The 12602-nt window shown below is 65.7% G+C and overlaps 5 protein-coding genes across 5 annotated transcripts in view; 3 read left to right on the top strand and 2 right to left on the bottom strand.

Annotated features, from left to right (window-relative positions):
* The window catches only part of EMIHUDRAFT_219480 (hypothetical protein), a gene marked incomplete at both ends in the record, with an annotated part of 862 nt that extends 831 nt beyond the window's left edge, over window positions 1–31 (top strand). Inside the window, one exon of the mRNA XM_005758517.1 lies at window positions 20–31. Coding sequence (XP_005758574.1) covers window positions 20–31 — 12 coding nt within the window. The remainder of the gene's footprint in view (window positions 1–19) is intronic.
* A 468-nt stretch (window positions 32–499) lies between these two features.
* EMIHUDRAFT_438784 (hypothetical protein) lies at window positions 500–1917 on the bottom strand (the record flags this gene model as incomplete). The annotated part of the gene is made up of 5 exons (XM_005758516.1): window positions 1443–1917; window positions 1237–1368; window positions 1049–1123; window positions 875–958; window positions 500–738 (listed from the first exon to the last, which is right to left on the bottom strand). Coding segments are annotated over exons 1-5 (930 nt in total), but the record flags the coding sequence as incomplete, so codon positions are not given.
* Window positions 1918–3263: 1346 nt separating this feature from the next.
* Window positions 3264–4276, top strand: EMIHUDRAFT_438783 (hypothetical protein). Its single transcript, XM_005758515.1, has 3 exons — window positions 3264–3454; window positions 3533–3853; window positions 3939–4276. Exons 1-3 carry the CDS (start codon window positions 3287–3289, stop codon window positions 4059–4061), a joined length of 612 nt encoding a protein of 203 aa, XP_005758572.1. The 5' UTR covers window positions 3264–3286; the 3' UTR covers window positions 4062–4276.
* A 3461-nt stretch (window positions 4277–7737) lies between these two features.
* On the bottom strand, window positions 7738–8439 carry EMIHUDRAFT_219475 (hypothetical protein; the record flags this gene model as incomplete). The annotated part of the gene is made up of 2 exons (XM_005758514.1): window positions 7738–8175; window positions 8281–8439. 2 exons carry the CDS (start codon window positions 8437–8439, stop codon window positions 7738–7740), a joined length of 597 nt encoding a protein of 198 aa, XP_005758571.1.
* A 620-nt stretch (window positions 8440–9059) lies between these two features.
* On the top strand, window positions 9060–11952 carry EMIHUDRAFT_106985 (hypothetical protein; the record flags this gene model as incomplete). Its single annotated transcript, XM_005758513.1, has 4 exons — window positions 9060–9734; window positions 9774–10058; window positions 10202–10285; window positions 10474–11952. The coding sequence occupies 4 exons, from the start codon at window positions 9060–9062 to the stop codon at window positions 11950–11952; spliced, it is 2523 nt and encodes an 840-aa protein (XP_005758570.1).
* Window positions 11953–12602: the final 650 nt, after the last annotated feature.

Raw genomic sequence — 12602 nt, 5'->3', positions numbered from 1 at the left:
TGGGGGATTTTGGTTTCAGAAATTAGGTTAACCTCCAAGTACTTACAATTCGATGATTAAGGCCAGGGTCTGGAAAATTTCTTTAAGGTTGCGGGGAGATCTGGTATTGGCCTTGCAGGGGCGGAGTGGATAAAGGACGACATCTGTTTTCAAGGAAATAGAGGAGGCTGGCGACCAAAATCCTCCACCCCGGCCCCAACGGGGGGGGGGGGGGGGGGCCTTCGGGATGTCGAGGTCGATGTGCGCGGCCTGCACGAACGGGTAGGGCATCGAGCTCCCGTGGGCTGGCTTCTGCAGCTGCAGCGGAGGCAGGGCGGCGCCGATGGCGAGCCCGCGCACGGCGGCGTCGTAGAAGCGGCGCGAGTCGCCCCTCATCTCGACCGAGAGGCCGAGCCTGCTGTCGCTGGCGTCGTGCTTGAGGAGGCGCGCGAAGAGGCTCGAGACCGAGTACATGTCCAGCTCGCGCGGAGGCACCTCGAGCTTGCCCGAGATGGGCCACCAAGGAGAGGTGCCGCGCGCGACGTAAAAGCCGGGCGGCGTGCGCACCGCCACGAAGCGCACTCCGTCGACGCCGGTCTGCTCGTTTCGGTCGGTGTGGATGTCGAGGTCGATCACGTCGAGGCTGGAGAGGGAGAAGGAGGACGGGTTCGAGATCTGCGCCTGCAGCTCGATGAAGATTGGAGCGCCCGGGATCGGCGGCGCCCCCCCCTCGCCCGGCATGTCGCGCACGCGGAACTCCTGCAGCGAGACGGTGAATCGCGACGTTAGTATGCTATGAGTGTATTACGTATGATTATGACGTGTGATACTCTCCTGCAGCGTGACGGGGAAGCCTCTGGCGGTATGCTGTGCAATATGGGCGCATGTGTCTCTCCTGCAGCGTGACGGGGAAGCCTCTGGCGCCGAGCAGGTTGACTGTCTTGGCGAAGCGCACGTTTGGGATCTTCCACGTGCCGACCTGCGGCGCGGGCGGAGGCGTGCGCGGCGTCAGAGGGTTGGCAGGCGGCGGGCAGCGGCGGGAGCGGGAGGGCGGTGGCGAGAGGCGCACCGTGGCGCAAGTGCCCTTGGAGAGGAGGCAGCCGTTCTCCTTGCCGCGCAGGACCACCGAGGTCATGGCCGCGACCTGCGCGAGGAGGCGAGGGCCGGCTCGGGAGGGGCTTGCTTCCGGAGGCTGGGCTCTCGAGGGTTGGCCGGCCTCAGCGCTCTTCCGTGCTGGGAGGCTGTGTCGGGCGTCGCCTGGAGGGAGAAGCGGTCGCCATACGTGACGGCCTGCACGAGGTGCCGGAACGCCTCCTCGTCCTCCACCACCAGCGTGCCCGCCATCGCCAGCCGCACGCTGCCGCCGCCGCCGAGGTTGAGCGGCAGGGTCTGTGAGCAGGGCGGGCGGCGCTCTCAGTTCGCGTGTGTGCGTCCGGGTGGCGGAGTCCCGGCGAGGCGCGTGCCGAGAGGACGCCGACGTGCCGCCCGTCGTGCTCGATGTGCAGGTCTGCCGAGCCGAGCGTCGACCGGACGGCGGTGTAGATGACGTCGACCGACATGTCGATCGAGCAGTCAACCGCCAGCATGCCCGCTCTGGCCTGCAGGCCCTCCCATGAGGCGGGCGCCAGCCGGACCTCGTGGATCTCGACCTCGGCGTGGTCCACGATCTTCTGCGCGATCGGGCGACCGACCACCTCGATGCTCAGCGCGGCGGCCTGCTCCCCGCCCCAGCCGCTCGCCGCTAGCGCCACGACCCCGACGATGAGGAGGAGAGGCCACAGGAGCCGCTGCCGCCACGAGCGCCGCGGAACGACGAGCAGCGGCGACGCTCCCAACGCTCCCAGAGCCGCGTGTCGCGTCTCCATCCGGAGCAAAACGGCACGAGAGCACGAAGCGCCTGCGCCTCCTGCGCCTCCTTAGGCGCTTGATGCGCACCACCTCCGCAGCCTCTCCCAGCTGCTCGGTGTGAACAGAGTTCGTACATGTACCCGAGCAGAGGGAGCGGAGTCGGCTGGGGCTATACCAGACAGGCGCACCACCCCAGTCTCAATCCCACCCCCCTGCGCGCGGGCTTTTTAGGCCCGCGGGTAGTCTCCCCCATCCCCAGGGCCTCCAGGGCTCGCACCTCAACCTCTCATAGACCAGCGCAAAGCGCCATAACGTATTTTCTGTGAAATGGGCATGTGTGAGATTGTCTCTCTCTCATGTGAGAGAGAGATTTTTTAGCAATTTGTTGTGTTTTGAGATTTTAGAAAACCAAGAAGAAATCACGACTGTCACAGTGATTTGTTTGGACTCGGCAGCTTGTCAGCCCTCAGCCGAAGCTGGGGCCGGTCCCGTAGCCGAGAGAGCCCGCGCCGTGAGTTCGACGCGGTCGGGAGGCCTTGCGGAGAGGCCAGCGAGGTGGCGATCGCTGTACTTCATGGTCGTCATCAAGTCACAAGTGACCGGCTGACAAGCCAGAGGTCGATACTCTGGACGACCCATAGGATGCCACGAATGCCTGAAGGAGAGGGAGGCGAGGCCGCGGTTCGAGCGAGCAGCTTTTGGCTGCGGGATCGAATCGCGGAAGGCTCATGCCCTCGCGGAGCGACGCGGGTCGCGCGGCGCGCGCGTGTGCGAAATGCGACAAAAGACGAAAGACGACAGGCGTCTGAGCGCTGAACGACTGAACGACCGTCGCCGCAATCGCCACCGCCGCCATTTTGACGAGCAGCGCGAGCGCGCTCGTCGGCGGCCAGCCGTCGCGGGCCGGGCCGAGCCCGGCCTCAACCGGCCGCGCCGCCGCAGCAGGCCCGGAGGCCCACATGGCGGCCGACCAGCTAATAAGGAGGCTCATCTCCCCTTCTCTCTCTCTCTCTCTCTCATGTGTGTGTGTGTGTGGTGGTGGACGGCGGGGGGTTGTTTTTTGGGTTTCATGTGTGTGTGAGATTTTAAGAAGACCAACCAGAAATCACGACTCTCTCTCTCTCTCCCTCTTGTGTGTGTGTGTGTGTGTGTGTGTGTGTGTGTGTGTGTGTGTGTGTGTGTGTGTGTGTGTGTGTGTGTGTGTGTGTGTGTGTGTGTGTGTTGTCTCTCTGTGTGTGTGTGTGTTGCGTGTGTGTGTGTGTGTGTGTGTGTGTGTGTGTGTGTGTGTGTGTGTGTGTGTGTGTGTGTGTGTGTGTGTGAAGAGATAGGGAGGGAGGGAGAGGGAGTGAGAGAGAGAAATAGGATCGGGACTGCTCCCTTTTATTCTGGCGGGTCCGGGTCACGGGTACTTTCAGGGTTGCATGCAAGACACCTGGTAGGCGACCCGTCCACTTGGCTAATGACCTCTGCCGCCACCTCCGTGTGCGATTTCCGCAAGCTGCCTCGGCCAGCGCTGAATCGCCTCGCAGCGCACTACGGCCTCACGCCGGAGTCCAGCCTTGCGTCCAGTTCACTGGCGGTCGCCGTCAGCGAGGCGTTTGCGTGCGAGGCGGTTGACGAGGAGCAGGTGCACGCGGGCTTGTTGTGCGAGCTGTGCGAGCTTGGCGGCTGCTGCCCTCACCCGCCATCGAACGAATGCGTGTAGGTGTTGCTAGGGCTACTTCGGCACGATGCGAGCAGAGGGAGGAGAGGGAGCAGCAATGGGCGCCTGGAGAAGCGGGCCACCACGGCCGCTGCTCGCGGCGGCAAGCCGAGCGGTGCACGCGGGGTCGGGGCGCCGAATGGCCACGCGAGCGCGACGCCGCGGAACAGCAAGCGGGCGCGCGGCATGACCTACGGCGACATGATCTCGGCCGCCCTCAAGGCGCTGCCCTCACGGAGAGGCACGCTCGAGGACATCTACAGCGTGATTGAGGAGGAGTTCAGCGCGCAGCTCAACACCGAGCTCGAGGCTGGGCCGCGGCAGGCGGGACGCCACCAATCTGCTGCCAGCACCGCCACCCGCCCCGCCTTTCCCGACTGAGAGCCCATTCTTCAACATGCCGCCACAGGTGCCAGTCTGGAAGGCAAGCGTGCGCAAGATCATCAACCTCAACAGCGTCCGCTTCCACCGCACCTCAGCGACGGATGCGAGCGGCCACACCATCTTCGAGCTCGCCAAAGGCGCAAGCTAGAGGCCCTGTGTCTGCACCGCCTCCAGCGCCGCAACCATGTGCAAGAGGCCAAGAGCGCGGCCCGCGGCGCATGAATGACATTTGACATATCGCGCCGCATGATGAGCGTCGCATTATGTCCCGCAACCATGTACAATCTCCACCAGGCTCCACCACACTACACCGTACTCTGTTGTCCCATATGTATTGTTCTACCGTAGAGAGTATGAGCAAATAATTGGCTTGGCTTGCGCGCGCGGCTTTCACAGTTTCACTCGCGTCCGCGTGGAGCCGTGTGTCGGGCGAGGAGAGACCCCAGAGAGAGAGAGAGAGAGTGAGCGACAGCGAGAGCCCGAGCGGACGGTCCGGAGAGAGCGAGGAAAACATGGACGCGACGAGCCGCGCGCAATAACCAACCCATCCCGTCGCGGGGTGTGCGTCCAATTAACAGCGCACAGCGACTATCTCTTGGCCTCGGTGTCTTTCGGCTCCATGTGCAGCTCCGGATTGAGCGAGTGGCCTAAGACAACCAATCGTGAGCGAGATGTGGCTGATGGCGCTAGCAACCATAGCCATGTAGTAGGTTCGGACCCAGCGACAGTGTTTCTCGTGTGGTGCTGGGCCGGGATGGGGAAGGCGGAGAGGCTTCAGGCGTGCCTTTCGGGAGCGGGTATCCGTCCACCGCCTCTGCAAAGCGAACGACGAGGTTCTCCGGCGCCTTCGCAACGGCAGACGGATCAGGACGCTGCGCGACGCGTAGTTCGAGCTGATAGGAATCTACACACAATTTCGGCGCCCTTCACCGACACCATCGCCTTTAGGATCGCATCTGCCACCTCCTTGCGCACCGCAGTCGACCTGCGGCACGCCTTAGGTAGCCAGGTCACCTGCACGAAAGGCATGGCGGGCGCCGGCGTAGCAAGAGAGAGATTCGCAACCCGCCCTCGCACAACACGAGAAAGAGAAGGCGCACCGCGCAAGGAGACATATTTCCCACTTTCCGCACAAATGTGGCACCCGTGGCTCTCGATCCGTCCACTTTGCTCTGGACTATGCCGACCTGAAACCACCAGCGCCAGCAGCGACGTGCCGCGGCTCGCCGCGCCGCTATTGCGACCGACGACGTGCCCGACGCCGTCCCGCGGCCGCCAGGAAGAGGCCCGCGCAACCACTTCTGGGACCCGCGGCCGCCGGGCGTGCGGCGGCACAACGAGTCGAACGAACCGATCAGCGCAGAGCGACGCGTCTCGCGAGCGCCCGCGGCCGGCATGCCGCCGCCGTCCGCGGCCGACGGTGGTCGCGAATCAACGCGGCGCGGTGCACCTCACGGATGTGTCGTTGAGGTGCCGCGTCACCTCGGGCTTTTCCTTATCCCCGAGGATGATGCTGCCAACCGAGCGCGCCCGGATGGCATTCTGGGCGGCCCTTAGCACCCCGTTGTGCTTGGAGGTGTGCGGTCGCCTTTGTTGGAGTTGGCGAGGGAGTCGGACGGTGTCACGACGTGACGGGTAGACCGAGAGGACAGCGGCCGCAAAGCTCGCATCCGTCGTTTGTGCGTGCCCGCCGAGGCCGCAGCCACCGAAGCGCCCGTCCTGCCGGGCCTCCTCCCAGGCCTGGTCGATGAGCTCCTGCGGGCTGTGGCCCGCCTCAGCCAGCAGCACGAACGACTTCTTGAGCGCCGGCTCAACCACTTCCTCGAGCACTGGCCGGACCACACACGGGTACACGTGCGCATCCAGTAGAACGGCGTTGAGCTGCGGCAGCGCATCATCGAGTACCGCAGCTGCCGGACATCGTGGTTCTTGTCGTCGTCTCGAAGCTGGTCGACCCTCTCGAGGACCGAAAGCGCGCCGTAAAGTCTCAGCCGAGAGGTTGTCGCGCTGCCACTTCCGCCCGGCCTCCGTGTCCGGGGCCAAGTACACGCCGACTAGCTTGAGGCCGACGAGCTCGCCGCCCTGCATCTCGAGCTGCTCCGCCGGGATGCCCTCCACTCCGCCTCCAGGCCGAAAGTACTTCACCTTCTTCACGTTGGACACCGTGTTGCAGAGCGCCTTCCTGTTCGCCTTGAGCGCCTTGTGCACATTCTCGGCGTCAGCGCTGGCCGCCCTAATCGACGTGTCGTCAGCCTGGATGACGAACTCCGCCTTGGGGTACTTGAGCTGCGTCTTCCGCAGCGCCTTCTGGTAGGGGAGGCAGCATCCGTTGGTGGCCAGCACGCAGCCCTGCTGGCCGCCCTCTGCCGACCTGACCGCCTTCATGCGCACCGTGGCCGCATCGTCCGACGGCGAGATGTCAAGCGGGCGATCGTCGGTGTCGTCTCCCCGCTCGTCACCGCCGATGTCCGTCATGTCACGCTCGAGCACGTCGAGGGCCCCGCATGGCACAGCGAGCTCTCCATCCTGGCAGTTGAAGTAGATCTTGGATGGCGAGCCGTAGAAGACCGAGTACACGGGGACGCACTGCTGGAAGAGCGGCTCCTCCCGCAGCGCCTTGAACATCGCCACGCGGCATGTGGCGTTGTACATGCACTCGATGTCGTCGTCACTGATGATGTCGTCCTTGCAGCGGGGCGACTCCATCCACGAGCGCACATGGTAAGCAGTGCGCTCGCACCCCGCCTTTGCAAAGACATTGTTGCGGACGAAGTTGCGCGGCTCCTTCACCTCACCGAGGTGCCGCGCCGCCTCCTCGACCGCGTGCTTGGACGCCGTGACCGTGAACGCGTCCGCCTTGACCGCCTCCGCATGGGCGGCCGCCTGCTTCGCATGCGAGAGGGCGGCCTCAGCCGAGCAGATGTCCGCCTCCCAGTCGGCCGCGTCGTCTGGATTGGCATCGTCGTGTAGTATCTGTTCCACTCCGGAGCCAAGTCGCACGTCCCCGCCTTGCAGCAGAGGCGGCGGAGCGCACAGCCAATGGCAATCGGGCGGATGCGCGCATCAGGCCCCTCCGTGCACAGCGGGTCCTTGTAGAAGGCGCACGCCCGCACGTCGCAGATGATGCCCTTGACGCCGTCGGTCACGGTGCCGCACCAGATGCGGCTTTGCACATGCCCCTGATGCCGTCCTGCGTACCGCACTTGTATATGACGCTCCAGTCCTCCATGGTGTCCCCGAGGATGCCTGGCGCGCGGAGGCGTGTTGCAGAACACCTTGTCGATCGAGGCATCCTTCGGCTTGTACGCCTTCACCGTTCACACGCCCTTGACAGGCTTGAGCAGCCCCGGTGCCCCCCGATCTGCTTGTTGGTCAAGAAGAAAACCAGAATTGGTCCCGCCCCTGCGTAATACCTTTCTCCCTGTATCTCTGTATCTGTAGCCTCCTGGCCGGTTTGAGAGAGAGAGTTGTTTGCCGCGCACATGCCGGGGGCCCGCGGCGTCTCTCATCTTCTGTTCTCTCTTTGCACTTTTTGGCGTTTGGGGATGTGGCGAGGTTACGCAGTGTTATAACAGTGCTCTTGCCGCGCCGTGCTGTGCGCCCAAGTTTATCCAAAGTGACGCACAGAATGTAGACCACCACAACACACGTGCGTACGTCGACACACGCGTTGACAGGATGACAGCCGGTTGCTCACACAGATTTGTGCGGCAGCGGCGGAGGCGTGGCAGCGGCGGCACCTGGCCCGGACGAGTACAGCGGCGGGAGAGTCCCAGCATGACACAGCACAGAGGCCGATAGTGCGATAGGTGCGTCCCCTTCGCCTAGGGTGGGCGCGTGGAGGGAGGGGAGGACTGCTCTCGGAGGGTGGCCTCGAGGCGCTCGCCCCGGCTAAGCCAGAGGCCGGGCCGCTCACGGATGCTGCGGAGGGCGGTTCGCACGCGCTTGTCCACCCGCGGAAGCTCCTCGGGCCTGTAGGCTCCGCTGGTGAGCATCACGACGCCGTGCGGGCGGTATATCTGCAGCGTCGGCACCGACGTCACACCGAGCGCGTCGAGGAGAGGGCGAGCGCTGCGCTGCTCCGCCTCGTAGCAGTCGACGCCGGAGGAGAAGTCGAGCGCGAGCCGCCGGTACTTGGCTGCAATCCGCAGGCACGCGCGGCAGCGCTGCGAGTAGAATTTGACTGCGAGGAGCCGCCCGCGAGCCTCGGCGCGCTCGTTCGCCGCGAGAAACTGCTCGACAGTCACGAGGCTCGGCACGAGCTCTGAGTACGTGGTGGCTGGCTGCCCCGCGCGCGCCGCTGCCGCCTGCGCCGCCACCGCCGCCTCCTCCCTCTGCAGCTTGCAGTCCTCGTCCGTGATGAGCACCTCCCGCCATCGCACGGGCCGCTCGCAGTCCGGGGTCGCCTGCCAGCGAGCGGGAACGCGCGGCGACTCGCGCAGCACAGCGGTCTCGCAGCGCAGCCGGCTGGACGGAGACGTCGGAAAGGGCAGAAAATGCCACCACGGAGCGACTGCGAATAGCATTGTGACCACCGCCGAGAAACGCAAAATGCGAAGTCAGACCGTGGTTTTCGGCGCAACTTGAGCCGCTGATCGAGCCCAGCGTGCCCGCGGCCGCCTCCCGCGCAGCACCGCCGCTGGGGACGGACTGTGGTTGCAGGAGAATACCACCACCCATCACTTTAAGTTGGTAGTAGAGAAAGAAAGAAAACAGACAACCCAAGGGAGGGATGGGAGGACGGCACGCCGCTACCGTCGCCCACCCTAACCCTTGGTCGTCTCCCTCTTCCTATCTCTCTTCGCAGTCTCTCGCCGATTCTCGCTGCAACCTTCATGCCACCTCGCGGTCGTCCCAATCTCGTCGTTCTCCCTCCTGCCGCTTCCTCCTCTGTCGCGTCGCTCTCGTCTCCCACCTTCACCCACCTATGATTTCTTTTTAGTTTCCCTTAAGTAGGGTAGGTAGGTAGGTAGGTAGGTAGGTAGGGGCACCGCAGGGGCCGGACAGGTTTTCCAGAATTTCAAGCTTCCTAGCAAATAAAGAAAATATCCAAGGCCGACCCCCACACTTGAGTGTAGGTTGTCGGCGAGAGCCCGCCTGTGTGGACTGTGGCCAGGACCTGCCACCGCCCTGCGCCCACACAGCGATGTCGTCGCCCAGCCTGGACGGCGGCCTCTTGGAGGGCCTGCTCGAGAAGAAGCCGGTCAGCGTGCTCGCGCGCAGCATCGGCAGCACCTGGCGGCCGCGCTACATCGTGCTCCGCGCTCAAAGCCTAGAGTGGCACCACGGCGGCGACGAGAGCGGCGAACTGCAGGTGCTCCTCCTCGACGCCCGAGCTTCGCAGGTCCGAGCCGCCGGCGATGCGGGCGACGACGCGGAGCGCTGCCTCACCGTGAGCGGCACGGTGCGTGGCCAGCCTGTCTGCCTCGTGCTGAGGTGCTCCGACGCCTCCGAGCGAGACGCGTGGGTGCGCGCGGTCTGCCGGTGCATCGAGTCGCTCAAGGCCATCGTGTTTGACGCTGCCGTCGCCCAGGCGGAGCGCAACCTCGAGACCATCGCGCGCGAGCACGGCGCGCGGGTGCGCCGCGCCGCCGCGGTGCGCGAGGGCGTGCGGTTGCTGATGGAGCGCTTCTTCTCGTCGTCCGCGGCGGTCGCGTCTGAAACGGAGTCGTTCGAGCCCGACCAGGCGGGCCTGGCTGACGCACTCGCGTCGTGCCTGCTGACGCGGCAGGCGGAGGCGCGTGCGTGCGCGGCCGCCTCGCAGACCGAGGCCTCGGCTGCAGAGCCGCAGCAGGCGGCCCGGGAGCCGCGAGCTGCGGCTGTGAAGATGCGCTGCTCGCACCGTCTACCTTGTGAGCAGGCGGAGGAGGAGCTGCGCGAGCTGCAGCTCTTCTCGTGGCAGCCGCTCGTGGCGCGCGAGGTGGAAGAGAACGCCACTCAGCTCGTGCGCGGCTGGGGCGGCGCGGCCGACCTCTCCTCCATCGCGGCGCGCCTCGACTGGGCCCTCGGCATCTCGGAGCCCTTCGAGCTCGGCGTGTCCGAGCTCGGCCGCTTCTTGCCGGGCATGCGGCTGCCGCCGCCGCCGCTGGACGGCGGCCCGCTCGCCCGGTGGCAGCACTACCGCGCGTGCGTGCACAGCGCCTTGGTGCGCCGGCTCGTCGCTCTCGCCATCGGCGCGCCCGCATCGCTGCGCGGCTTTGCGGCCGTGCTCGAGGCGCCCCACTCGCCGCGAAGGACATCTCGAGGACACGTCCAGACACGTCCCTCACACGCGTCCCCATCCCAAAGGCGCAGTACGACTCGCCGCTGAGATCGAGCCCGAGCGGGCAGCCGCCGTGGCTGCACGTCGCGCCCGATGGCACGCGGTGCAGGGTTCTGCGCCGCATCACCGACAGCGCCACCAAGCCGCTCGTCGTCGAGGCCGCGCTCGGCGACAGCGGCGCTCGCCTCACATTCTCCTTTTTTCACTGTTCACGTCTGTCTTTCGTAGGTCGTGCTCGGCGACAGCGGCGCTCGCCTCACATTCTCCTTTTTTCACTGTTCACGCCTGTCTTTCGTAGGTCGTGCTCGGCGACAGCGGCGCCGACGCGGCGGACGAGGCCGCCGCCGACGCCGAGGCGGACGCCGAGGCGGCGGCCGACGGCTCCGAGGCGCGCTTGCTGGCGCTGGCGATACAGGCCTCCATCGAGACCAAGGCGGAGGAGGACCGGGCGCTCGACACCGGCGCAGGCGGGCTGACCGAAGAGGAGCAGCTGGCGTGGGCACTCCGCGAGTCAGCCTCGCCCGCGTCGCCGCACTCGCCAGCCCAGCCGTCGCCGCCGTTGTCTGCAGAGCCGTCCTCGCCGCACCGGCCTGCCCAGCCGGTTTCGCCGTCTCCTGCACAGCCATCCGAGCCGGTTTCGCCGTCTGCAGCGGAGCCTTTGCCGCCAGCGCCGGCCGCGAAGCCCTCATCGCCGCAGCCAGCCGAGCAGTATTCGCCGCCGCCGCAGCCACCGCCGCCGTTCCCGCCGCCGCCGCCGCCGCCGCCGCCGCCGCCGCCGCCGCCGCCGCCGCCGCCGCCGCCGCTCCCGCCAACGACATCGACGCCGACGACGACGTTTTCCGAGGAGCGTGCCGGCTCACCGCGGGAGGAGGCGGTCCCTCCGGCCGAGGCCGCTGGATCCACGCCGCAGCCGCCAGCCGCGGCAGCGCTGCGCTCGTCGGGGCTCGACTTGTCATTATCGCTCCCGCCCCCGCCCTCCGCCCTGCCCGCGCCGCCCTCCTCCATCGACGCTCCGCCGGGCGAGGACGCCGAGGCCGCCGAGGACACGAGAGCCGCGGCCGAGGCGGAGTGCCTCAGTCCTCGGCTCTCGCCCTCGGCCGGCCGCGCGGTGACGGCCCGCTACCTGTACAAGCGCGGCGACAACCTCTTCCAGGACGTGCTCGTCCTCATGCTCCTCGACGAGATGAATGCGCTCTGGCGCGCCGCGGGCTCCGCCGCCTTCACGCTGACGTACGCCGTGGTGCCGACCGCCGAGCGGGCCGGCTTCATCGAGCTGCTCCCCGAGGCGGTGCCGATTAAGGCCGTGCCCGACTTCACGTACTCGCGCGCGCTCCACCACTCCGCCGCCGGCGCCTTCATCGCCGGCTTCGTGCTCGGGCTCGCCGACCGGCACCAGGACAACATGCTGCTCGTCGGCCCGCGGCGCGACATCTTCGTGCACATCGACTTTGGGTACGTCGCCGGCGCGCGCCCGTGGTTCGACGCCAACCTGCTGCCGATCCCGGAGCGCTTCTACCGCTGCCTCACCGCCTCTGGCAAGTGGGACGAGTTCCTCAACGACTGCGTGTTCGCCTTCACCATCCTGCAGGCCAACCGCGCGGCGCTCATCGCCATCGCGCAGACCTTTGTCGAGCCGCTGGTGCGAGCCGGCTACCCCGAGTACATCGACAACGTGCTGCAGCAGCACACGCCGGACCAGGTGCGCGAGCTGGTGCAGGCCGCGCCAAACGACCTGGCCAGGCGGTTCAAAAACATGCATCATAAGCTGTCGCATTGACCATCAGTGTTTAGTCTGAGTGGTGTGTGTGTCGTTGTGTGTGCGTTTGGTTGCACCTGAGGAAAAGATAAAGCCGTAAATTTACAACAAACTGCTCAGACGACTGGTTGGGTAGTAGTCTAAGTTCTGAGCCTCGAGGCTGAGCGGGTCTAAGTGTGACTAGTCACGCTGGGGTGCTTACGCGGTCTAAGATCAGCGAGAGCCTCTTACATCGGCTAAGTCGGCCGTGGCACAGCCTGGGGCCAAGAGGCTCCCACCGTGATCAACGATACGGCGCTAGCCCCCAAATTTTCTTCGCCTGCGGCGGGCGCCTTCTAATCCGGATCGATCCTTCTCATGCTCAGCAATCGCCGCCTCAGCATCCTCCTCTTCCGATTCTCGTTGCTCTTCTTGAGCGCAATCTTCAAGCCAAACAGTTCTCACAAATAGCCTCAAGCTCAAACAAACGCATGTCAAGGAAGCCTGTGTATGCTGGTCCTCTTTGAACGATCCGCGCGTGAGGTAGATCTAGCATAGGGCCTTGTTGGCAGCAGCCAGCTTGTTGCGCTGCTTCGTTGCGATGAGCTGATTGGGATCGCAGAAGTGCATGCCAAGCACCGCCACGATCTTGAAGCAGAACACATCGCAACCGCATCGTCCGCACTGCCATC

This window comes from Emiliania huxleyi (assembly GCF_000372725.1).
Source record: "Emiliania huxleyi CCMP1516 unplaced genomic scaffold EMIHUscaffold_86, whole genome shotgun sequence".
NCBI classification, from domain to species: Eukaryota; Haptophyta; order Isochrysidales; family Noelaerhabdaceae; genus Emiliania; species Emiliania huxleyi.
The sequence above is the reverse complement of the archived record's forward strand: the minus strand, read 5'-3'. Positions and strand labels throughout refer to the sequence as shown.